Genomic DNA, 27,652 nt, shown 5'->3' with positions numbered 1-27,652 from the left:
AACATATCTGAAACGATTAGGAAGTTAGAAGAGAGGTTATAAGATTGGGATGAAGATATTGATAAACTAGTACATGAGCAGGACAGACAGACAACATTTGTAGAGTTTTGCAGACCTTGGAAGCTCTGCACAGTATTGAGAGAGAGCTTGACAAGCTGAACTGTGACCCTGGAAGATGTTCACTGTCCTGCTAGCTAGAAACATTTACAGAACTATGTGCTTAGAAATCAGATTAATAACGATGTGCAACTGGAGAAGACTTCTATAAAGTATTTTTAATGACTTGGTTCATGCCATTTTAAAAACAGTCATGTTCAAGAAGAAAGTCAATACAGTTGTTGTATTGACTTTGCTTTCCTGTTTCTATTCCCGTCTCTGGTAATGGTTTGGCAGCCACAGTATGTACAGTCTGATGCCTGGGAAGATGAAATGAAAACTGATCCCGAGTTTCCCACTTGCTAATTATAGCACACACTGAGTGTGGACTTCTCCCACCATCCCCCTACTGCAGTATAAGGAAAAAAAAAAAAAGAAAGGCTTTTTGCAAAAGCTCTCCCAAATACCAAAGGTGTCACTAGCAAAGTGTTTCTCTAATCTCTCTGTAGGGCCTGTCTAACTTTACAAATGGGTAGGCAGTCACACCAGGAATGGAAGCAAGCCCCAGGAAGAGGGCAGCTGTCACGATAGAGACAGCTGTATAATCTATCCCCCTTCACCCTAGGAACCTTTATTATGTTGCTGTCCTTGGCCTTTCCCGAGGAAAAAGCTCTGTTGCATCCTAGTAAGACTTCTGCAGGTAGGGATAAATGAGAAAACGTTTTGCTCATCTTTCTCCTGAGCCAAGCTGCGTTTCCTCACCTTTATTACATGAAGAATCTCTGTGACTGAGCTCAGTAAAGTGTCATTGCACCTGAAATCTTGTCTTCATCAAATGCTGTGATTTCTTCTGAAGCACCAGCTGGGGTCTCTCTCTGACAAGGCCACACGCAGAGTCCCTCTACAGGAAGATGCCAGATGATCTCAGCTGGATCAGTGGGTTCTCAGAACTCATCCCCATCTCTCAAAGCAGACAAGAAAATGGGCATGACAAAATCCATGTTATATGATATGCTGTACATACAAATTGAAAGGCTGTGTCTCAGGTTTTCCTATTACTTGACTGAACAAGGTTCAGTAAAACATGGAAGCAAAGCGCCCATAGCCATCTTTCCCCATGTCCTGGCAGAAGGTCTCAGCATCTCCTACAGGTCTTCAGGTCTCTAGGGTTTCTTCATTTGCCCCACAAGTGTCTACCACACAGATTAAACAACTTGTCACTGGGAACGCACGGACTTTAGAGTTGGCTATCCACTTGTCTGTTTCAGTATTGTACTCAAGAATGTGCCCCAACCGACCAACACCCTGAAAACCAGCCAGGACATAGACCACAGATCCCACAGCAGCACACTTCACTGTTACACCTTTCCATGGCATTGGAGACACCATCTTCCATTCATTCGTCTTGATATCGTAATATTCTACATTATCAAGGCCACCTACAAAGCAATGAGATAGAGAACTGCTCATTACATTAGACTGAACAGACTGAACTGCAGCATACAAATGCTTTATTAAACTTAGGTTTCGTTCCCAAGGTTTAGATTAGAACATAAATCCTAGAGTAAAAAAAGGCCACGTGTGTCTAGACTAGCGGTTCACCATTTTATAAATGCAACAACAGAGAGAAGTAAAAAAAGACGACTGAAAGCAGGATGTCTTGTAACAAACTCCACACTGAACGCTTCCTAGAGATTCTGACATGTTCCTTCATGACAGAAGAACAATGCTGAATTTCCGTGGATTTGTGGCTAGCAACTAAAACTCAGGAATCCACCTGACACTTCCCAAGAGTGAGGGCCTGTACCTTTACCTAAACTGGTCACTTACCGATAGAGGATGTCTCGCTTCATTATGGTGTTTTAATATTGTTGAAGCTTAAAAGCCCAAGTCCCTTTGAAAAGGGCCAGGGGAATCCAAAGTCACTGGAGAAGAGCAGATTTGGTGACTAAGCTTTGCTTCTTTCGGAAATAGGCCAGCAATTACACTTTACAAGATCTACAACTGTCCCGTTGCCCCTATTTAACAACTGTAATAAGAGTCACAGCGTTTTTACTGCCCGTCCTGAATTATTAGATCTGAGAGATTATAAAACCTTTCTATAATGTTAAGGGGTACAAAGAGAGAAGACCTACCCATGGCAGTAAGCAGTCATGTTTCAAAACTAAGGCAGTCAAAGAAGCTCTCACTTGTTAACCACTTTAAAATAGCACTGACTAGCTCGAAGTCTTCAGACTGAAGTTCCTACAATAGTGGCTGCTCCTTTACCTCAAAAGCCTCTCAAAAGAATGCTCAAATTTCTCAAACTACATGATGAATAACAAAACAGAAAAAATATAATCTTTTTCCAGGTGACTGCTTTAGCCACACTGATTGCTGCAGGACTGGGCTACAGTACAGGTGCGTATCTGAATTTGACAGTACTGTCATTAGTAAGAGTTTGAAAAAAAAAGATCCAGTGAAGTGGGGAGGTGAAGGAAGACAGGCGACAATGATGTGACAACAACGGGACATGTTTTATGGTACTGCTCAAAGTTTTGCAGCTGAACAGAGTAGAACGAATTCTTTGCCAAAGCGAAAAGGCCCCCATGAAACCTCGTGCGACCAGCTAGAAAATTAATAGAATTAAAGTACCTAAGCCATTTTGTCCACCCACAGCAAATATTTTGTCCTTTACAAACACCAGCCCATGATTCTTCCTGGCTTCAATCATTGGACACAGCTCAGTCCACCTGGGGAAAAAGAGAACCAAACGAAACAGGAAAACTCACTATATAGTTGCTAGAAAATAAGTATAAAACATGCCAATACAACCCAGCGTTAGGAAAATGAGACATGGAAGAAAGCTGCTTAAGAAAACCTGCCTTTTACGTAAAACCACCCAAAACCAGTTGATTACTGCTTAACTCTGGAAAATTCCTTACCACATCCAGTTCTCCCTCATGTAGACTTCAGTTATTTACTGAGTGAGCAAAGCCACAAGTGTACCAAGTCTGATTATTTTTGGTCAAAACTTACGTTTCGGTGGCTGGATCATAAACTTCACAGGAATTTAGGACTCTTCCAGAAACATTGTTCCCCAGGCTTCCTCCACAGACATAAATGAGACCGTTCGCCTCTACCATTCCATGGCTGCATCGCTGAGTCAGCATGCTGGGCTTTGTGTGCCAGCTTTCTGTTCTCGTGTCATAGCATTCAAATAAATACAGTGCAGAATTCCCTTAAAAAAATAGAAACCCACCAAAGTGGCATTAATTTTTATGGCTGTCTTTCAAGAGAAGAGTCTAACAGTAACTCTCAAACTGAAGCTTTATTTGTTAGTTGAAAAGGGAAAGCTGCTTTCCCACCTCCAAAAGCAGAACAAGCCAACTTGAAACTTGGGACTACGCAGAAAGTATGTACTTGTCTCTTTTTTGTTCCAAAATATGCAAGTAAGCTTAGAAAATTGCTATTTGTGTTTTAAAACAAAAACAAATTATGAGGATTTTTTTTATGGGGGGAATAAATACTGAACAGAGATGTATATAAATTACCGATCACATTGTCACCACCTCATGCTACTCTCACTACTTGGGAATATATCGAACTTTCAGGTATCAGAAGGTGAAACCAGCTTTGTAAACTTAGTACAGATTCAGATGAGTCTTTTTCTCTAAGCAATTGCTCCATTCCCAGAATACTTGTTGCCTGTGGAATTCGATAGCTTATGTCATAACATACTCCTGAATTCTTAGGAACACCAGACAGCTACCCCTCACCGCTTTGCTTTCTTCCTGGGGACGGGCAGATACTTATTCTCTGGAAGGGTGAGGTCTGTGTACTCCTCCCTCAAGGGCCAATAAAACTGTTACTGAAATCAAAAGCAATTTTCCTCATGAAGATTGAGGGGAGCTTAAAGACTTGTGCTCAGGGGACTCGCTGAACTGCAGCCAAAGCAGAGAAGGCTGGACACAACTTCCTCAGAAAAGAACCAGGATCCTTCTCCCCTTTGTTGCAATATCATCACCTACAACAGCTAAAGGTGCCTTTTCTTGGGCCTTTTTCCTTCACTTTCTACTGCTAGAAGTGAAGTGTGTGGCACCAGCACCACTCGCTGCCAGCAGGGAATCTGATCCCTCAGAACAGTGCTACATTTCCAGACCCAAAATACAGGAGCAGACTTCTATAAACTCTGCATTTCTTTACTCCTACCATGTAATTCTCCATAGCACCAACAACTGTACAGAGCAGGACATGTTTTTGCCTTGATGGAAATACACATCCTTATTGCTCTGAAGTTGTAGAAATTCCCATCCATGGGAAATACAGCAGAACTGTCCTTAATGTCTTTTTTTTAAAAAAAAGGGAAACGCTTCCATTTTCAGTGTGCTGACAGTATAGGGTTAAGTATTTTTCCTGCACCTAAATACAGTGGAAGAATTTAGTACATTCTGCTTCCAAACTGTGCTAGCTGTTGCAAATAAAACAGTACTCCTGCCAACTGAAGAGGGGGAAACGAGCCTTGTTTTCTGCAGTGGATTGGCACAGTAATTTTATTTCCAAACTCCTCAGTCAGTGCAAACAGCATGCAGTTTCTAGACTTCTCTACAGCTAAAGACACTGCAGCATTTTCTCAGATTACTGGTTTCACATAATTGCCTGCTCTAAATTAGAAAAGACTAGATTCAGGACAGATTTTTCCAAAGAAGCAGTGTTCAGTGGACTGCAAAGCAGAAAAGATACAGGCAAAATCAACTCTATTATTAACTTTTAGCTTTTACTACTCTCTGGAATATTTATGGAAAGCAAAGTGAAGCTGTGCGGTAACGTGAGGGTAGATTTAAAAGAACACTCAATTAAAGTTTCCACGACCGTTGTTCTAACCAATTACAACGTATTAGAAAATCAGCTATACAATCGAAGGTTGTATCATACTCCCTCCTGAACTGGCATGTGGGAAAGTGGGCAGATTTACGAGATTTTTGCAGCGTTCCACGTTTCCCAGCGCAGCCCGAGTTAAGCCCATTCCCAGTCACGGGAAAGGCGCTATTGCACAGGGACCGCAGGAGGTGGCGGTGAGGAGCTGTCTGCTCTGCTGCTGCTTCGACCTCTGAGACTACTGTGGAAGTCAGGTAGCATTCCCTGAGCATCACAACTTCCCATTAATTCTGTGGATTTATAGCGGTAAGCTAAGAGCAAAGTGGGACTCCTAAAATATATTTGCTTGTCCCTAGTTAACTCTTAAGGGCTGCAGTGTGCTTTATGCTCTAGTTCATGCAAACATGAATAATTTCAATCGGTGGAACCATTTTAAAACCACAACAGCAACAGATTTGTTGGCTGGTGGGGAGGATAAAAATCCTAACTGTGGGAAAACAAACTCATTAGGCCAACATGGCAACGTGCAGCGTCTTTTCAACAGAGTCATGCAAAAACCAGCAAAATTTCCAGGTATCTTTGCTCGTGCTTGCTTGTTTGTTTGTTTTAAAGATTTTTAGTGTCTTACCCACTTCTGAACCACCAGATGTATAAATTTTGCCCTCAGCAGCACAGGCTGCAAGGCTATCTCGAGGTGTTGGAGGTCCTAGCTTGGAATACCAGCTATCCTTCACCACATTGTAGCAGTCCATTCGCTTTATAGGGAAGAGCTGGGAACCACCCAAAATATAAACTACGTTGTCCCAGAAGACACAAGCTGCATCCCTGCGCTTTTCAAAGGGACATCGGATGTCTGTCCAGTTGTAATCCTGCATTACAAAGAACAGGTAATGTCTAATCGATTATAACACTTACCTGCACAGCCAGTGTTTTTCAAACAGAGCTTTTCACACAGATTTAGACATGGTCAGTTTTAACGTTCCTTTTCAAAACAAACATGAACACTGTTTATTGAAGAATACTCCTCAGGCGGATTCTTGAAAAATTCTCTTAGACACACAGACATAGTTAGCTGCAATGAACCATGACATTATGAATTTCTATTTCCTCATTCCCTCTGTGCACCCAGAACAGCTTCCCTGAAAAAGAGTTTGGGTTTGGTTCCCCCCCGCCCATCAGAATTGACCTCCTGCGGCTGTCACGTCAGAAACAATGCACGTGATCAATACAGTAGGATTGCATTTTCTTTTATAGGAATGGGAAAAAGACACTTACATATAGTAACATTCTTTCTAGAAAAAAAATAAAATACAGAATGTACCAAACAAAGGCAATGGAGAAAAGGAGAAGATAATATCCAAATTGACAAGCAACTCAGTTAAAAAGCTCTGATACATACTTTATTACCATGACAACTAGAAGCTTATTTACAGAATTTACAAAACACAAAGGATCTATAGCTATCCACAGTTGATAGCGTGAGAAACAGGGTACTGCTCCATCACAAACACTGGCAGTCATGCCTGGAAACTGATTTTGCATGGATTGGCAAAACCAGCAAGTATCACGTACGGGCAGCAACACTACCCAACGCCTCAAGAAGACCGAGCTGAGCAACTGGTGGCAGACCAGGATAGCATACAGCACAAGAAACACTTCTGGAGTAATAGCATCTCACATATTCCATGAGCATAGCTTGTCTCCTCTACGGAACAGGAAAGTACAGCACCTTAACTGTTATCTGTGCCACCTCAGAATGCTTTAGCTCAACCTGCTGAATGACCTTCAGTGTAATGGTTCACACAAGACGTTACATCATACCATTTTCTTAGCAAGGACATACTTCAAACCCCTCGGTCAGTGAGGAAGAACAGCGACTCCTACACGGGGGTTCAAAGAAAGAGAGGCAGAGTACGTTATAGTCCAAAACATCTTACAATCTTTTCTTGTAGCATCCCCCATATCAAGAAGAGCTGGCAGGTGCATGTGGCCCTTTATGGTGAGAAACAGGTCCTGGGGCATCCTAGAAAGGAAAGCCATACTACAGCATGGCAAAATAAATAGCTGCATAAATCTTAAGAAAACGTCTCAGTGCATTGTGCAAGATCAACGTATTTTCTAGTTCCAACTTCTGGCACTTTTACAAAAACTCCTGTTGTTTCCCTTTACTGCTACCAAGGGGTGGGATCTGATCCACTTTTATGGCTCCAGTTCATAGCTACCATTTCATCCACACCTTTACCAAAGGAAAAGCCATAACCTGAGCATATTCAGCAGCGTCCTCCTGGTTCAGCAGGAGGCATTTAGGTCATTCCCTTGCAATGCTCTTCAGTGTTAGCCTGCACCACACAGAACTGATTCCAGCTTATGCATTTTACACATTTAAGAACTATGCAGAAGAGTTGCTTTATGTCACAGACAAGATCTACACAGCCCTGGGGAACAGCAAGCCCAATTTTTGGGGGGCTGAGTACAGAAAGACAGACCAAGATAGGTATATGGCGATGCTTCCCCTGCTGATCTTTGCTTTCAACAAGTTGTGATGCAGGACACCAGAGGCAGAAGCTGCACCTTTGTATTTAATGGTTTTTGAAAGGCTATTTTCTCTTTCATGTATTTCTTTAATCACTTATTAAAACCATCTGAACTCTTAGCAGCCACAAGACCCTGTGACAAGAATGGCACATGTACTTATGGGCCATGTGGAAAAGCACCTCCTCTTGTTTAAGGCTTTTCCCTCATTTTCAGTTGACACCTCCTCTTCCAAGTTTGTCAGGGAGAAGGGCAGACATGCCTAATACAGACAACCTCCCCGCTAATAGCTCATTGACTGCAGCTCTGTCTCCTCATAACAGGTATGCTGGTTCCCTTAATCATCAAGAAATAGCAATGCCAGGCACTCCTGACTTTTTACTTGCCCTTGCTGGGTTTTCCACTGTTGAAAAGTTGATCATGTATAAATTTTTATCAAGAATTCATACATCAAAATTTTTTCCCAAGTTGGGAGAAAGAAGAAAAAAAGAGCTTTTTTAAAATATTCTGTGGAAAATTCAACAAGAAAATGCTTCCCCCCACTGTCAACGGGACATCTAGGATTTCTAGTAGTAGTCTGAAAACAACCATCTCTACTCCAAGTAGTGCCAGATCGCTCCACAAGTTTTATGCCCATCTGCATCTGTCCTGTTGCAATATTTTGCTCTTGATGAGGAATATGCATCAATAGAAGTATCAGTTACAGTGCAAAGACAACAACTATAGACTTTAAAGTAATTCTACTGACAGTCTCCACAAATACCACACAGTATCCGATCCATTCTTATTTAAAACACCCTTTTTGACCACAAGGAAATGAAGATCAACATTAGAGACTAATTTTGTGTGCAAAGCAATCAGTGAAAATTAATTTTTTTTGGTACTGGTTTTATAGTGCTAGAATTATCAAAATTTAGATCAGAACTGAGAAAATATTTTCAGGAGAAACATAACATTTGTTTTGAACTGTTTCTTTAGCTGACATACAAAAATTTAATTAAATTACTGAATGTCATTATAATGAAAAGTGAAGGACCAGGTCACTACTCAATCAGTTCTACAGACAACAACCAACATTTCAGTTCTTTCCCAAGGTCCTAACCTTGCGAAAGGACACACAACCTTAATTCTCTGCTCTGTGACACTCCCATCATCTTTCACGAGACTAATTAAAGTGAGTTAAACACAATAGAGGATTTGCAGTATTGGAGCCTTACAGCCCACGCTTATTTTGCATGCACACGATGCTAATCCAACAGGGGTTCTGGATCCTTGGTTTGTTGCATTTAAGAAGCTACTGTCACAGTAAAGATCAAACTCAGACACTCAAGCAAAACATCCAGAAGAGGACCTTTAAATAGCTTAGAGTCAGAAATTAAGTAAAAACTATTCAACAAGACATGACAGGCTAGCTAAGAATACTCAAGAAAGCACGTAAGCACTAGGGAAACATTGAAGGAAGACATGCTTGTTAGAATAAAGATCTCCAACTACCCACTTCTTTCCTTCTCCTCCCCTGCCCACCCCCCCAACCCTCACCCCATAAATCCACATGCAAGGCCATAAAGCTTGAGCAAGAGGCAGTTCTGCAACATTTCTCCCAAACTCAATCATTTTTTGGTGTTACGCCTGGCCAAACAGTCTACAGACAAAAAGAGAGCTATTTTATCCTGTGCTTTATGTAGGCTTACAGTTATGGCTTTTTGCCCGTAAAACATATTTCTTTGTAACAATACAGTTTAGGTCTGACTGAAGATCACCTAGCTACATACATGATTTTCCTTTTAGTTCTAAGTCTTTGCCTGTCGCTCCTACTCAGTACAGACTTAAGAGTACTACTTTTCAAACAAGATTAAGCTTTCAGATAATACACGGTGACAACTGGGAGGGGTTTATATCAGTTTATAAAAAGCAATGAAGCAACAACCCCCATCTTTTGAGTTCTGACCACCATTGCCATTAGGCACTTATGGAATTTAATGTATCATTAGGCTGGTAAAGAGACCACATGCCAGCTCTGCTGACAATACCATTGCCAATGTCAACCAATGACTGGGACAGTAAGTCTCAAAGCGAGTTTCCGTCCTGCCTAAAATCAGCTTTGTTCCAACGTAAGTAACTGGAGATTAGGAGAAAGAAACTTCGATCTGATTTCCTTCTAACAGAAGAAAGGTCAGAGCACACTGCGTGAATTACAGCTTGTTAAAATGCCAAAACCAAGGCACAAGTTTGAAAAGGACGAATGCCCTGATCAAAAGCTCCCCCAGCTCACATCTCGGAAAGGAAAGAACAGAACTATCTGCTCCATTCCCTTCACCTCCTCGCCCCCAGCTGGAGTAATGCTTTTGTACCTGAGTGTGCGTACAAAGGAAAAAGCTGGTCATTATTTAGGAATTTGGAATTCCCAATAAAAATATGTATTAAAAGTCTTTCAAACAAAGTCAGCAAAGCTGGTGGGTTCTTCTCCAGACTTGCATGGTAGCTTCCGTTTTATCTTACGTAGGGAATGTGAATGATGAGTTCAGAACACATCCCAAGGGCTCGTTCATTCTGAAGTGGATTTGACAAGGCTCATATTGACTATAAAGTTCACACAGATAACACACAAAACTGTTTGAAATTATAACAAGCATTTAATATGCTGAGTTAGAACAACCAGAATTTACATGTATGTGATCTCATAACTTAGAGAGCCCCCATGTTTACGTAGCAACTTTCTTCTGTATTACTACATGGGCTTGCCTGGTAAAAGAGTGCATGGATAATTCTTTTGCATGCAGCTGATGTTTGCAGGCCATCTAGTCTGCATAGCTGAAATACACATTGTTCCCAGGGCTTGACTTTTTTCAAGAAACAGGGAAACAAAGATCAGGCAAAGCTTGCTTGCTCGCTCTAATTTGGCCATTTCTAAATTCTTTTTCCTGTAGAAACTCACTCTTTTCCACTTGCGGAACACTTGGCTCCCAATTTTTCTCCTTATATACTCTTAAGAACTAAGGAAATTGTGAATCATTTGGATTTTGAAGTAGTTACGTATTTGTAATAAACGCACTGAAAAACCACCTTGCACCCTAAAAATGGGTTCTACACTACCATAAGAGCCAACAGTGTTAACTTGCACTACAAAGTAATTGCTTTGAGTTATTCTCTGAACACATACATGCATGCACATGCATAGAGACTTTCATATACTCCTAACAGATCACTTGATGTTTCAGTGACCTTTTATTTCATTCCAGCTGTGGGACGCACATACCAATCAATTCTCAACCCAGACGGATTTATCAGAACTCCGTATCTAACACTGCCAATAAGCAAACACATAATTATTCTATTAAAAATGAAGTATTACATCTAGATACACAGATTTGAAGATACGTAGTTAACCATACCCTTCCAACTGTATAACCCAAGAGGCAGAGAATACATCTTTCCTAATACTGTTTTGTAGATCATTATGTCTTCATTAATATCAGCTAATAAAACACGTAAGATTACAAACAGTGAATCTTAATGCATTCTGAGGTAACGATTACCTTTGGATTAAAATATCTGCAGGACTGGGGCTGTGAGCCTCCAAACAAAGCAATGCGATAATCATGTTTCTTTCTTCTCGGCCGCGTACCTTCCACCAACTCTTCTCTGTCTTCTGGGGAAAGCAGATGGTATCGCATCCCACCTGGAAGGAAGACAGCGACTGTTTGCAGACCCAGCGCGGTTCACACGTGGAAAAGGATGTTTCAGAGGCAGGGATGGGGGGAGAGGGAAGGGAGGGAAAAGGGGGAAAACAAGTTTCTACATTACACCTACACAGTTTTGATTTAAAGGGAAGGACGCACAGCAGCACATGAGGATGGGAGCGTATGTCCAGATTTACACCCTAGTTCAGATTGCCTGCTCCATGGGACAACAGGACATGGATACAGACTCACGTTATATACCAGAGGGATCAGCTCATTTAGCCAGTATTAACAAGTGACTCAGTTTGTCACATTGAAACAGGCAAAAGGAAGCAAACCCAAAGAAAAAGGAACAGCAGAACTGGGAGCCTAACGAGAACACCACTAACATTAAAAGAAGGGACTTGAATGCCTCCTCACCTCCCAATTTCTGATTAATAAGGAAGGCATCTCTAGCACATTGTACCTCGTGAAAACCCCTCACATTTGTTCTTAGCTTGACAATGCAAAATATTAGTTACAACTGGTATAAGAAAATAAGCATTCTCCTAAGAAACATTCCAAAGAACACAAAAACATTAGTGATGTTACAAGCCACTAAAACCAGACCAACAAAAAGCCTTATTTCTGAAGCAATGCGCCCAACTCCATGTCACACAGGACGCAGGACCAAGATGTCGACAGTCAGCAGATACTTACCAACATACAGGTTAATTTGAATCTTGCTCAGTGAGACTGAAGGAAAACAGTTGCATACCATTTTTTAGATCTACGCTAAAATGAAGCCAACTAGTTAACTGAAATTAAAAAGTTTCTTTCCAGAATATTAATTTATCCACACCTAGGCTTTTCCTTCTTACATGATAAAATTTCACAAATGTCTAAAAACAAAAGGGAAGCTTGTTCCCCATCTCATCAGCACCTCGGGAATGCAACTGTCTGTAGGCTCAACGGTCAGTATACATAGCAAAATAGCACAACATACGCTTAACATACTCATTTCCTCAAGGAAGCTTTATAATACTCAAAATTTGGACATAAAAATCTTTATTTTATTAATTCACATACAAACACGAACAATATTGACGTTACTAGCCTGTGCCAAAAGCACACTAACACTTCCAATTACCCTAAGGACTTGCTGACAAAATCTCCCTTCCATTACTTGTCATGGAGTTCGTGTCATTTGCTAGGAGAAAAGAAATGAAAATCACACTCTGTTACATAAGCTGGGTTTTATTTACATAATAATCTGCTAATCCAACTTCAACTAAACATAGCATCCTAGAGGGAACACAGTCAGATGAATTTAATGTGAAAATGTTGTCAGAGCATTTTAAAGCAAACTATTTTCAAAAATTCCACAGGATTCTTTAATTATACAGAACATTAAAGATATCAGCTAGAGGTCAACTTACTGATCACCATTTTAAGGCATTCTGGGTTATCCTGAATAAGTGGTTCAGCCTGAACTGTTTTACTTAAGAAGTTCTTTGATATAAGAGGAAATCGGACTTTAGCAAGAATATCGACCATGTACGGCTGGCGATTTGGCTCATCATACTTCAGCCATCTGACTGCTGCATCATAAACCTTAAAAGCAGAGAGAAGGAAAGAAAAGGATAAGGTACATTACCACACAGTAAGACAAATAACTAAACCTTAACGCTCCAAATGGATCCTTCTGCCTGTTGGAGGTTAACTAACATTTTAGTATGTGGGGATCTGTCACCATCTTACAAAAAAACCCCAACAAACCAACCAAGCAAACCCCAAAGAAGGCAATGCTCAGACATGAAGTAAAACAAATGCACAAACACAGAATAAAACCCATCTACAAACCTTAAAAACACCCAAACCAACCACTATCACTGCTATTTAACTTTTCTCTCCTCCAAATGGGAAGCATGAATCTGCAATTCATGTGGGTAACCCCTGTACTAGGTCAAGTCTAACATGCTTCAAGTTCTATGCTGTAACACAGGTAACACTTCACCAGAAATGCTGAAATAGCTCCTACTTGATATAGTCTCCTCAGTGGAGAAACTGCTGCTGTTAACAAATGATTGTGTTGGGGATCCAAATATTGCTGTCTTAGGGGACCATTCAAATTAAAGTTTTTAGCTGCAGACTACCATAAATTTACCAGAGAACCCCCTCTCTACCTCCTCTTTACAGGAAAAGATAATGGGTTGTCTTAGGGGGCAGGGAAGACAGAATAGGAAGATAACCAAGAAACCTGCTCTATTTATGACTGTCCTCTGGGTCAAGAAGGAATGAAATGAAAGCCCAGTATTACCTATATACTAAGATACTTCCACACTGCTCTCAGACATCGCGAGCTTATCTGCTACGCTGCCACTTCAGAGTCAGCACAGCACAGTCACTACCTGCTCCTGTAGCTGAAACTGACCACCATGATCGGCGGTGACAGAGACAGAATGTGGAAGGACATTTAATGGCAGAATTAGAGTTATTCGGAAGGACTGCTAAACTACCTCAGCTATAATTCTACAAAATGACCACGGAGTGAGGGAGAGTAAAGACATAAAAAAATATTTAAGGCTCAATCCCATCAGCTAAGGAAATTCAACAGAATGACTGGGACACGAACATTGTGTCCCTTTGTCAACAGAAACGTTACTTGCATACAGGAAAAACAGGCCAGCTAGTAAATAAACCTACCTCCTTTTTTTGCCACATATAAATATGCTTTATACCAATACAAACATTAGAGTATAATGTCAACTTCCAGCAGTACTCCTGAGAAATTAGATTCCTATATATCACTGGCAAACTTCTGCCGTTTCATGCTGCACGCTGCTGCTTTCCTAAAGGAATCTGAACGATGCCATGCTGCCTACACATAATTTCTACCACTGCTGCCAAGTTAAAGCATGCCATCCTGCCTTACCAACAGAACTTCAGAATGTAAATTCCAAGGTGTCATGCTGGCTGCAAGTCAAACACCACTTCCAGCTTTGAGAATGTTACCCCGCGACCTGAACTCTTCCCAGCACACAGCAAGAACGCTGAACTGTGACATAACTCATATTTAAACTTATAACTAGCCAACTATCATATTCAATCACCTGATATTATCCCCCACTCTTAGTAATTCTTATTTTCATTGAAGTTTTTTACTGCAACAGATATATTAAAGAAAACACATTAATTCTGTGAAATACAAACTTCAGAGTCAGGAAAACATCCATTTCTGCCTAAGTGGATACATGTACCATCTTGGCTATGAGATCCCTCTGTTGCACTTCAAAAGGCATGAGTCAACTCACGATGACATACCCAAACAAACTTGTATTACCTAGTTCAAGCACCAGAACAGGAGAGCCAGACAGACAAGACTTCAGTTTGTTTTCAACAGATTTGACCGAGAAGCTACAAGCAGTACACAGCATCTATAACCATCCTGCCATCACCTCTTTGGGCTGCAGTGCCTATACTGTTCCTATTTTCCTGCAGCAGGAAGAACAAGCTAGTGAACAAGCATTCAGGGCTGTGTTATAAACCAGATCAAGGTTGCCAGATGGGATGGCTGTGAATGTGATTTCTACCACAGGTTAGAACTTCTAATCGAGTGAAACTCCAGGCTGCTTTTGGCTACCTAAACTTCTTTTTTGCCCACACCCCAAATAAAGGCCTTCCATCACTCCATCACTGTCAATGCATCCAGCTTTCAGTGTTTTGTTCCTCTAGCTTCCAAGCCCCTCAGTTCCCCAAGTTTAACTTGTGTATGCATACGTTTCCATCGGAAGCAACTCCTCTCTGCCATGGGCTGAGATCATACCCTGGTACAGACATGCACCCATTAAGGTCCAGTGCTTACCACTTTGAAGTAGTTCCCTTTCACCGATAGCACACGAACCCCAATCTAGGAGCAACTGTTACAATACATCAAACTTCATTCAGCTCACGTGCTGTGGAATCAGAAGCCTTACAGCTATCTCGATAAAGGAAACTGGCTTACTCCCTTTATGAACTATTTCTTCCTAATTAGCTGAAACAACACATATAATAACCACACTCAAAATGTGGATATTCATTAATATTTGGTTCTGACAAAGCTAAGATGCACCTTTTATTCTACAATTTAGCAAGCACCATGTGCATCAATCTGTAGGAACATCAGAAGTGAGATACTTTAAACCATTTCTCAAAAAAAAGATAGTGAAGTTCAATGCTCTTCGCATTGGAAGATCCTGGAAACAGGGATCTCACCTGGTCTTCTGCCCTCACTGTCAACGTATCTTGGTTCAAGAGATGCGTCACACGCTTAACATCAAGTTGAAGAAACTCATCTGTCTTGTAAACTTCAGTGAAATGCTGATGGATGAAGTCATCTGCAGTGGCTTTCAGTTCCGGACAGTCTAGGCATTCTGCTAACACACTGATACCTATGAAAGGAAAATTAAGAAAAAAACCCTTCCAAACTTGAACAGCAACTACCTTTAATATATTAAAATACAATAAAAGTACTGTAATTTCAGTAACACTTGCAACCGCAGTTCAGTATTTATTACCACGCCTTTTTTTTTTCTTTAAAACACTTTATGCTGTTGTAACTCATCTGCAACTCATGACAAACTAAGAGCTTAGATCAGTGCTTACAAGCAGCTGATCCCTATCCCTACCAACCTAACTGCAGTCAGACCTGCAGCATTTGCTGTATTAACCGTCTCTCCAGCGCTATTTCCTCATTGTGCCTTTCCCTAATACGAAGCAGATGACAGTACCTTGACCAGGTCTGGGCCATACCACAACAAAGTCTAACCAGACCAGCTTAAGAAACTGGATCCGGGTTTTACTTGCTCCCCTGACCTGCTCATGCAGCAGCTGTCACCAACCGAGCCCAAAGTCCTTCAAGAGCCACAGGGAACTAACACTTTTCTATACAGGTAGCGCAGTCAGCTGGAGACCAACACAAAAAGGTGAAGCTGATGCAAGGGCAGAAGGTTGGCATAAAGGTAAAAATAGCAACTGCTACTGAGAAGCACCGCTTCCAACCTTCCCATTAGAAACCAGGTAAGCATAGAGCTTTTCAACAGCAGCTTCTGCTCATCGTGCTACAGTCTTCCCTCTCCTCCTATGGCAGGAAGTGGAGGACAAGCAACTCAGCAACCCATAGGCTGCAACTAGCCTGAGCTGCTCTAAGTAGTAAAATGCAAACTAGAAAGATAAAATCTGAGCATATGACCTCTTCGCAAAATTTCAAGAAATCCAAAACAAGCCATGGTTTCTTTCAAATACACTTTTTAATTAAAAAATGAACTGTGTACTTGCCCATGAGTCCACACAGAACACATTTCAACTTGTAAACAATGTCTTGAGGAAAAATTGATTTAATCTTTATCTCCCTTTTTGCTATAAATTAGCAACAAAGTATGCAAGTGTTAGAGAACTTAATTTTCTCGTTAACAAAAGCCACAGAGGAGAGAATATGCCTCAAAGCAAGCACAAGTGGCATTTTCCTCAGAAGGTATTATCTTTCTTCCAGCAGTTGTTTCAGAGCCACAGCTGCACTGCCCCAAAGTGTCAGCTGAATTATTATAATTCAGATACTCTACAAAACATTTCTATTGGTACTACAAACAACTATAACATGATTGAGATGTTACTAGGAGAATTACATGACAAATGTCAATAAGAAACCCTATAAACAAGTTTATCTTTAATCTCTGATTAAATAAAGCGCACCAAATCTTAAGCATGAAAAAACATTTAGTTCTACTTGTTGTTTACCTTTTCTGTAATACCGAGTTCACATTAGGGCTATAGAACACACTAAATATAAAACCTGCCCAGATGACATTCATGGATTTCAGTTAAAATGAAGAACAACTAAAACTAACCAGTTAAATTAAACTTTTAGTTTAAACTAAACTGATAGTGGCAAGACAACTGCCAGATTGTTTTGTCCACGGCAAAGGGCAACAGTCCAGATTCAGAGCAAAATTATTTTTACACACCTGGATTTAGCATAATATTACTGGTTTTTAGACAATACTATCTATTTTTCAGGAACAGCAAAGTTAAAAACTAAGCAGTAAATTTAAGTCTGCATTTCTCTTACCAAGACAATTGGAAGCATCAACTTGTTCTTTTAAAAAGTCCACACACATTTTTTTCACAGGTTCAATTTGATATTGGTTTGCTGCATCTAGTAAAGACTGGACATTATTGCTGTTAACTGAGATTCTGCAAAACAGAAGGTGTAAAATTAGCATCACTAGAATTACCTACTTTGTTGTAGCAAAGAAAAAAAGCAACACCAATTCACATAAATGACAAAATTATTTCCCTGCTATTTACCCAAGAATCTTTCACACACAGTCTGGAGATACAACCTCCTTCATGATCTTTCCAAATTGCTTTCGTTTGCTCTACTTCACTGAGGAAAGGCAAAGAGTAACGAGTCGTGGATTCTGAAGAACAAGCCTTTAACACAGGCCCTCTGCAGTACCACACGATTGCTCTGACCTGTGCGATCAGCCGCTTTCACAAAGCGGAAAACAAACAGAACCTTTTTTCTGACAGTCTCCGACTCCCGAACAAGCATCAGCAAAATCTGTCTAAACTCATCGTCAAGACTGCTCTGGCTGATTTGCCCAGAGTGCACAAGCAGCACAACCACTTTGGCAGCGCTTCAGGAGAGGGACCAGAGCCCACAGACAGGGGCGTGGGCACCAGGGGAGGCAGCCATAGGGCTGGGGTGCTGACACTGACTGTGTCTCACCCCTGACGGAGTCTACAACAAGCTTCCCCTCAAAGAAAGGAGAAAGCCTGCCTAAGGAGAGTTAATCCCATTAGTACAAAGATGAAAGGCCTGCCATCCCTTGGTCATTACAGCTGATTAACAATTACCATTTACAATCCTAGTCATCTGCACAAGTTCTGTTTAAAAAAAACCAAGACAGACACATGGACAACCTGAGATAGGAGGGAAATTCTGTTTACAGAACCATTATCCACCCTGCCTGTCCTGAGACGAAAGTATAACTCCTGGAAACGGTTCTGTGTGATACCTACCATGGCCATAAAGAGAAACCCTGCCGGTATCAATAACAGGCTGAATTTCAGAACAATGGGAAACAGCATTTGACTCCAACACTGAAGTCAAAAGCTTGAAGTGCTTAGAATTGCTTTCTGGAGACAACTACCACTCTCTTTAGTCTGTAGGGCTTACTACTGATTAAATAAAAAGGAAGAAGGAAGAAAGATAGAAGGTCTAGTCACATCAGCCTTTAAACAAAGTGAAGAATTGTAATGGTAACAAAACTGATGAATCGTAACAGCATTATTTTAAGATTTTATCATTTACAACTGGCAGGCTTCCTAGAAAAAGTGTCAGCTTTAAGTAATACCTTGCAGTATAAGCAAACTCCACCAGCTGTTCAATAATGTCAGGTTCTGCATCTTTCAGCTCCACTTCAAAGGACTTTGACTCAAGCATATTTGCTGCAAATAGATTAAAAGACAAACTACATCAATAAGCCACTCTAACTATTGTACGCTTTGCAAACAGCAGAAAATAAAGTGAAGTGGGAACCTGCTAAAAACTGCACACAGTTGATTGCTGTTTTCCCAGGATGAGTAATGCAAGTCAGGAAAGAAAGGAGGCAGTGAGACAAACAAGATAACTGGTGTGTATGCATGCTTGTATTATGTAAATTCTGATAAGCTGTATTAAACAGAAAAGGTCACAGACGCTGCTGACTGCAGCGCAGACTGCCAAGCTCGCGTTGCCAAAAGCAGGAAGCCCAGGCTGCACTGTCTGAAGCGATTCCCACATTCCAGCTGATAACAATAGAGACAGCGCTGAGCTCCCTGCAGCCAGACACAGCGCTGTAACTGCCCACAGCTACCCCTGGAAGGCATCGTTATTTTACTTCTGCTCAACTTTAATGGGTCTGTTATAGCACAGTAATTTTACAATTCATGGGTAAGGCATACAAAAGTAAGATAGGCACTACATAATTTGTAAAGATAGGATAAATGCAAGAATATTTACACTTCTGAAAGCCTGTTTTATATGTGGAAGTGCCTAATGGTGAGAAGCAATGGAACAGAAATTCTGTCATGGGAGTAAAAACCTCCCTTAACCTGAAAGCTGGGAGGAGACCAACTCTAATACAGTGTATGGACCCCAATTAATAACAGAGCTTACATATGATGTAACACTTGACTTGATCAAAACAAAGTTAAAGGGAAAATGAAGGGAAGGGTGGACAGGGATGAATGGAAGGACGACACAAAATGAGGAAATCCTCACTTATGCTCATCCCTGAAATGATCATTTCATAAGATAAACAGCTTGTCAGCCACAAATCTAACAGGATATCATCATAAAAGCTTATGATCAATCAATTTTGAAAACACTTACTAGTAAACATCAAGTTAAAAAAATGACTGGCTGAAGCAAGCACAACACGGTGAGCTGGGATCTTTCTTTCTTGAACCATAAGAATGACATCACACAGGGTTTTCTAAATCAGAGGAAAAGAACAGAAAAAATCAAAAAGATCAGCATTTAAAAAAAATCTTTCAACAGTATTTCTTTAAAAACAGCTTACAGAAATTCATTGCTTTTCTTAATCCGCACAACTCAAGAGCATTACGCAATAAAAAGATTTTCTGAAAGTCAAAGTTCAGTTCAGTAACCTGGAGAACTACCAAAGTTCATCTGACCCATGAATTTGCACCTTAAGGATGGAGACAAATAACGTACGAACTCCGATTTAAGTTTTTCCTGTGGCATTATACAGCCTCCAACAACGCAGGCTCTGCAGCGCCTAGCAGGTGCTGCGTTCATATTACACACTTTTCATCCATCAGTGGCTCTCTTCCCTACTCAGCTGTTGATTTTCAAAAAAACCCATAGGAACCTCAGATCTGAAGACTGCCGTCGTCGTATTGCTCAAGCGCAGTGAAAGTGATGAACAAGTTCAAAGCATTCAATAGAACATTTTTGAGAAAAACTTCTCAATAATACCAATTCTGCAGAAGCGTTTGACTAGTGTGCGCACCTGAGGAGCAACTAATTAACCTCCAGACAAAAAATAATAGTATTTTATTTCTTATTTGTTTGCTATTTGTATGTAAGCAGTTAGTTTCTCCCCGACATGTGAACTGTCAGGGACTAGAAGGAGAAAGGGAAGTGACAGAACTTACAAGTTGTCAGGAGACATGAGAGGAGAGTAGGAGATTGGGGTTAAAACATGTAATTTGAATAGATTCTCAAATGGTTTCCTTTCTAAGAACACTGACAGAAATAAATGCACATCATACTACAGTTAATCACAACATCCTCTTTATTAAGACGGAAAACCTCAGCAGCACTGCTTCCTAAAAACAGGAATTCATTTTCGACTACTACCTTAAGTTCATGAAACTACTTTCAGAAACACCAACCTACACCCATCCCAACACTAACCCCAGAAACAGGACTTCTACTGTGGGAAGTATTGACTTGCTTAGAACAGTGAGAGAATGTTTTCCATACACAGGCATTATTATCTAGGGCACAGCCCACAAGGCTGATAATCCATATATGCAGCCCCTTCAAATAAATCTATTTTCTAGTTTCTTGAAGGACGCTCAGAAGGATGCGCTGGACAAAATATAAATAATACATTTTGAAAAAAAGTGTTTTAATTGCAAGTTAGATGGGTGGGGTGACATACAGCCTCCTTTGCACACTAGTAGCTTTAAACCATTTAGGACTGAAACAACAAGAAAAGAGACCATTTGAGAAAAGTTTCAGAGGAAACCCTTTAAAGCCAAAATTCCTAGCACATCTGTTTCAAAACAAGCACTGGAAACCAGCAGCACAAGATACCATAGAATCCTGTGGCCAAATGCTAAGACTTGCAACTGTTGCTTGAAGTCCACACTGCCTTTCTAAGACACATTTAGTGCCTCAGCTCAGCCTTCGAAGCACCTCAGATTCTACATCCTCTCTGGGTGAGGCAAGAAGTATTTGTCAACCAAAACCGTCCACCACTTAAATTTATTTCCCTGGGATGTTTCTGGGTGTGACTGTTCCATTTCAACTAATGCTCTTCTGAGGATTTCTGTCCTTCTTTCCAGAAGGACCCACTGGTGTCACTGAGTCACCTCAATGAGGCAAGGGATAACTGGTGTTACATCAACCAAAGGACACACCCGAGCGTGAGCTTGCATCAGGGCACTTCATCTTCCAAATAACAGGTTCAGCAACACCTTGTAAACTCTGCCCCAGCTTCATTCTCTCTTACCTCACTCTTGGCTGACCTCTGCTCAGCTGCAAAGTTGCAACAAAGGGTTTATGCACACGCTGTCAAACAGCTCTGCAAAACCCACAAAGATGGGGGCCATCTCATGCTGGAGATGAGCAAGTCATCCTCCATGCAGTAAACACACTTGCCCCCAGTATCTTACCAGTACTAAGTGCAGGTATGTCCACAGTTTGCTCTAAACCCCTGTACTCATGGAGGCTGCCTCTAGATTCCAGCTCACACAAAAAGCAGCCTCTTTAAAATTAGCTGTACTTTCTAATCAGCCCATTTTCCTACAGCATTAAACTAATGCATTTAAATAGGTAGTGCTCCACGTGCATGCTGCTATTTCCACCCCAGGAAATTTTTAACTCAGTGTATTTAGGTTTTATAACCACAGCATAGCTCTTGACTTACCAAATGCAGGAAGAAAAAACTGCCTATAAATACTCTTAAATTTTAGCACAACCGATCAGTTGAAGTGCTACATTTTCCTCTGGCTCCTGCCGACTTCCTAATCTTACCCTATATAATCACACCTCCCCCTGCACCCCCAGTAACAGTTAACCTCCTCTTACAAACACCTGGGAGCAGTCAGCACTGGGTGGGATATGCAAAGCCACCATTTGAGGTCAGATTGCAAGTTTCCAGGAAAATCTGATAGCAGGCACAATTCAGAGTTGCACCTCCCTGGGCATAGCAGATTTTGAAATTTGAATCAAAGTACATGAAGATTTCACAGCACTCACTCCTGAGCCTCTCTCTCACCATTTAAAGTAACTCGTGGAGTCTCCTTCTCTGGAGACATTCAAAACCCGCCTGGACGCATTCCTGCGTGACCTACTCTAGGTGGTCCTGCTCCGGCAGGGGGGCTGGACTAGATGATCTTTCGAGGTCCCTTCCAACCCCTGACATTCTGTGATAACTAGGTGAGAGCTGGCACTTGACTAGACTGAAAGATGAAGTACTTGCACAGAACAACAACGTGGTGCCACACGCCGGACTAGTGACACAGTAAAGCATTGTGACCTCCCTGTGCTAGGGGCCGTACACACAGCTGAAGGAGGGCAACATTTCCTCTGCCTACTTACAGAGCATAACAGCCCCTGGCAGCCCCTTGCCAACAATGACAGAGGTACGAGCTAAACAGTGATGACCTGAGTTATGAACTCATCTACAGCTTGGAACATGTCTACCCAATTAGAGGAGAAACAAAGCCTACATCGAAAAAGCAGATCATAGGCTTTAAGTCTCAACTCCACTACCTAAAGTCTTTGCAATCAATTTCGTTTTTCATACACAGCAGCTTAGTGGCATGAAATGGTTTATGCAGACAACACGACTGACCGCGTGTCGGTGAGAGAAGAACACGGGTGAAGTGCTGGCGAAAAGCAGAATCACCACTCTGACGTCACTCGCTAGGCCAGGACCCAGATTGCTGATGAACACAGCATTAAAAGTTGGACTAAGCCTTTGGCAAGACTAACACTGGCAGACGAGCAGCCAAACCCTAGAAGGTACGACACATGACAGGGCCAGCTACATAGCCCCCAACTGTTCTTGAACAGCTGGCTTCAGAGTGAGCTTTAACTCTGGCTCCACATCACTGCTTTTAAACGAACAATAGTACCACAATCAAGCCAGCTCCTCCTCCAAGGAGAAAGATTTCTTCATATGGAAGGAGTTACACAGATCATCCTTCTGCTCTTCTACCAGAAGTCTGAGCTCTTTAAGGGAGAAAGAAATAATCAGCATTTGTTTCAGCTTGGACAGGTCAACTGAAATCCACTTGAATAATTATAGCTTTGGTTACCACTCTTGCTGTATCGGTAAACATAAGAGTCACCTGTAATAATCACTAGACTATCGATCTAGGAATCTGATCTGCCAAAGATGTGAGAATTTGTACAGATGAGGCCACCAGCCCCCTGTACTGCCACTGGCTTCTTAGTGAGACGGCCAGATGGCCTCGGGATAAAGAACAAGAAGAAATACTACCTGTGAAACCGAACCACGGTTCCAGCCATCCCTTCCCTCCTGCTGCAGCTTCACTATAGCGATACTGACCGCGGGGGTACACAGTCAATTTGCTCCGAGAAGAGCGTTCGGTTAAATGCAGCACCACCACCACCTTCTTTTTACTCCTCGGGCTTCAGTTTGAAAGGGGCCACATGAATATTTTAACTGGGGAGACGCAGCTATCACTCACAGCTTAACTTCTCCCTTACCCCAAGCAAGGCAGGACCAGATCAAGATGCAGATCCGCTGCGTCTCCCGCCTCCAGCACCCACAGGGAGCTGCTACAAGGAAAACCTCAGCTCGTTACGCGCCTTCTGCCGGCGTACGGCGGCGTTCACGGCGCCCAGGGCCTACCGGAGGCTCCCGCACCCCGGCCTGCCTCGGCGGTACCGGCCTCCCAAGCGCCTTGGGTAGCGTTACCCACTGCCGTGCACCCCAAAAGACGGAAAACCCCAGCAAACCTTCCCGCGGGAGGCGGGCTCTGCCCACAGGGCCGCACGGACCCCACCGGCACCGGTAGGCAGCCCCGGCGGGACTCGGGGCTCACACCGCCGAGCACGTTCCCGCCCGGCTCCGCGGGAGTCATACACGACGGCGGAGCCGGGTGACGAGCGGCAGCCGCCGCCGCAAGCCCCGGGCGCCCCCCGCGGCGCGGCCGGCGACGGAGCCGCCGGGCAGCGCCAGGCCCCCGCCGGGAAGCCGCCGCCGCCGCCGTACCTGCTTGCGCATGTTGTTCATCACCCCCATGAAGCTCGCCAGCAGCTTCGCCTCCTCGCGGGCGGCGAGCTTCTTCTCCGTCTTCTTTTTGCTGCTCTTCTCCGACCCGGGGGCGGCCATGCTCCCCCGCCCTCACCGCCGCGGACGCCGGCGGCCCGCCACCCCCACCCGCGCACATGCGCCGCCAGCTGCCGGACGGCGACCACCGGCTCCTGACGCCGGGCAGCGGGGAGCGCACAGGCAAGGCCCACGCCAGCCGCGCCGCGGACAACCGAGCGACGCTCGCCGCGGCGGAAGTGGTCTTCAGCCGGGGGGGCGGGGCGGGGCGGGGCGGGGCGGGGCGGGCTGACACCGTCGGCCGACGTACGGCCCCCACGTGGGATAAACAAAGAGCGGAGGGGCTTGGGCGCGCATGCGCAGTGCTAGGGCCGCGGCGGGCCGCGCGTGCGCAGGGCTGGGGGCGGGGGGCCGCGCTCTGAGGGCGCGGAGGCGGAGGCGGGGGGTTCTGGGGGAGTCCCGGGACCGGCCCGGCCCGGTCGGGGCGTGTTTTTGGAGATCGTGCCGTGTCTGGCCGGGGTTTGAAGGCCGAGGAGCTGAGGGGGGTGTTCGCCGCCGCGGTGTGTGAGCACGGGGCGGGTTAGCGAGGGCGGCGGAGGCCCTGTCAGCTCCGCCCGAGGGCCGCGGCCTGGCCGTGTGGCTGCGGCGGGCGTGGAGCAAGAAGGGAGACAAACGTGAAACAGAGGCAAACGCTTCCCTCCCTTGGTGTCTACACCCGCCCCTCTTCCAGGAACTATGCGTTGGCCAAAATACTCGGTGTTTCCATCCCTGGTTTTTTGAATAGGGTTGTGACAGGCAAAGCTGCCTTTTAGAGTAAATTTGCTGTTTGCGTGTTTGTATGATGTTTGCAATTTTAATTCAACAAGGTGTTGGAACAGCTTAATGCCGTGACTTGAAGGGGGAGAGGTTTGCACGTGGAATAAAGAGGCTTTGTTTTGTTAATTAAAGGAATGAGCTATTTCGTTTCTGATGTCTAAGCCTTGAGATGGACTTTTGTATTCTGTGGTTCTGCCATCTGATAATTATTACTACATGGAAGCGGTAAGAATTTTAACACATTTGTCCTTTATTTCATTGAAATAAACAGGCTGACACAGCTATCCCGTGACTTTCCGTATTTTATTATACAACAGTAAAAATGTGAACTCTACACCTCTCATGCCACAGTAATAGCCTGTTCCCTCAAACCTTAGCAGAGTTTTCTTCGTGACGGATTGAGAAAGCTGAGAATGCACATCTGGCCAACTTCAGATTTCATGGTGTAAAGAATTTATCTGTGGAGTGTTCAAGTCGCAAGCAGCCATAAGATACCTGCTTTATGCATGGGATACACAAAAATAGCTGTGTGGGACCCCTGAGCGCACTCCCGTGTTCTGGGAACCTGGCTGAGTGAAGGAGTTCAGCTGGCGGAGCCCAAGGTCGGCTCCTTTGCAGGTAGGAGCTGTGTGAGGAAAGCTCCTTTCCCTGGGGAGCTGCTTTTAAGCAGAGAATTTACCGCTGACTCCTGTCACACTGAGCACTTCAGGACACTGATACCACTTGTGCGCTACCTTCCTCTGTACCGCGCTGTCCCTGGGGTGGGCAGGGTTACTTGACAGAATGATTAGCATTAGTGCCCAGCTTTAGTCATGCAGCACAGCCAGAGCAGGGTAGCCCAGCGCTATGGCATTAGTCACGGCCTTGGAGGAGATGTCCAGGGAGGTGTCTGTATCACAGGCAGGCAGCTAGCGTGGTGTCCCTATCCAGATCAGGCTGAAATGAGGGGTCAGCCGTACTTAAATCCTATGAGCAGCTTCAGTGGGACTTCAGGCCTCTGATGGAGGGAACCCGTGTCCTCCGTAAGGGGCAACAGACCGCAAGGCCAGGTTCTTTCATGAAGTTTTCACTACTTCAGGCCACAGTACGAGATGAACAGCTTGTGAGGGAGCAGTGAGGGCTGGCTGCTCCGAAAGGGATGGTGAGCGGGGAGCAGAGCATGATACTAAGGCAGGAGGGAGCAGGTGCCTTGCCAACAAGGAGCTGGCGTGCTATGTAAGAGCTCCAGATTTACTTAAGTTTAAATGCTCTTAAGATTAAATGTCATTTTAGCTAAGATTCTGTATTCCTTTTTGATGAAAGCCAGCTATCATTTATGCGTGTGTGTGGGTACATATGTGTGCATACATGCACTGCTGTGTGTGGTTAAACAAAGCCACACAGGAAGAACATGCCAAGGTGAAAAAAAAACCCAAACATATAGAGGTCCTAGAGTTCAAGTCCAAGATATCAGAACCTTGGAGGGATGGCAGAAAACTGTGATCTCAGGGACAAAAATCTCTTACTCAAAATTTTGAGATGAGGACTGGAAAGAAAAGTCAGCTCCTTGTGAAATCTGAGACATTGAATTCAAATCATCTAAGTGAATAGTTGGTTTGTAACATCTAATACAAATGAAAGCACCATCACGTGCCATGTCTCTTGTAAACACATTGTTATTCTCAAAGCGCTCTATGAACATTAACATTTTAATGATATCCCTTGATTCACAAATGGAGGTTAAAATTATAAATAGAAAAGGATTATCCTCTTCTCTAAAGCTCATTTTATTTCTGAGTTTGACAGTGAAGCCATTGGCCTGGCACAAACAATGTCATATCCATTGTGGTTTCGGAAGTGTTTCAAATTACATTTTGAGTGATCAACTAATGCTGCTAAACGGGCTGGCGCAGGACAGCTGGATACCCTGAAATATTTTAGTGAACATTGTTTGCTTAATCCAATAATCTCTAATCCGTGGTGTGGTAGAGATATTTCCACCAAGAAGCTGAAGTAATAAGCGTATTGTGCTGAAACGTAGAAGATCAGCAAGGCCTGGCTCTGCGGTACAGATTCAGAATGACGCAGGGTGCCGGTCCTGTTTGGTTCTTTATGCCAGCCTGGGGCTGGAAATTGGAATATTTAGAGCATCCTTTTCTCTCAGGAGTGCATGTGTTTCTTTGGGCAGGAGGAATGGTCCTCGGTTACTTTGGCATTGAGGTGAGGTTAATTCCCCTTGGCATTGATAACTTGTTACATACCTTCTGTAAATGGTCACAGTTCACCTGTGTCTTGTTTTTTCCCGTTCACAAAGCCAGACAAAATGTAGAAGTTCTGAATCTGAATGTGGGTGATATCTCATTATGTCACAATGATACGTTTTCGTTATGGAACCTGCTGCCACAACGTGGATACATCTGGCACTCCGGTTTTGTGTCTTGTTCTCTTGAGGCTGGATCTACTCACCCATCTCCCCATGCCTCCTCTTCATTCAGGTGAGGCAACACTGCTCGCAAGGCCTCCCGTTCTTTCCTTTCCCATCCTCTTGCCAGCAGTGCCTCTGCCTTTTGTGGGCAACGTGTGCGTGTTTGGGAAGATGGGGAAGATGAGGAGAGTTGTGGGTCCTAG

At 43.2% G+C, this 27,652-nt stretch overlaps 1 protein-coding gene across 1 annotated transcript; it reads right to left on the bottom strand.

The window, feature by feature from the left end:
* Nucleotides 1-254: 254 nt before the first annotated feature.
* KLHL7 (kelch like family member 7) lies at nucleotides 255-24,302 on the bottom strand. The gene is made up of 11 exons (XM_086467580.1): nucleotides 24,173-24,302; nucleotides 19,564-19,666; nucleotides 18,545-18,638; nucleotides 17,254-17,378; nucleotides 15,402-15,577; nucleotides 12,584-12,758; nucleotides 11,022-11,164; nucleotides 5,582-5,822; nucleotides 3,115-3,316; nucleotides 2,731-2,828; nucleotides 255-1,535 (listed from the first exon to the last, which is right to left on the bottom strand). The coding sequence occupies exons 1-11, from the start codon at nucleotides 24,290-24,292 to the stop codon at nucleotides 1,252-1,254; spliced, it is 1,761 nt and encodes a 586-aa protein (XP_086323706.1). The 5' UTR covers nucleotides 24,293-24,302; the 3' UTR covers nucleotides 255-1,251.
* Nucleotides 24,303-27,652: the final 3,350 nt, after the last annotated feature.

Source organism: Leptosomus discolor, chromosome 7 (genome assembly GCF_034619465.1).
Source record: "Leptosomus discolor isolate bLepDis1 chromosome 7, bLepDis1.hap2, whole genome shotgun sequence".
In the NCBI taxonomy this organism is placed as follows: domain Eukaryota; kingdom Metazoa; phylum Chordata; class Aves; order Leptosomiformes; family Leptosomidae; genus Leptosomus; species Leptosomus discolor.
Note: the sequence above shows the minus strand (reverse complement) of the source record. Positions and strands in the feature narration are given on the sequence as shown.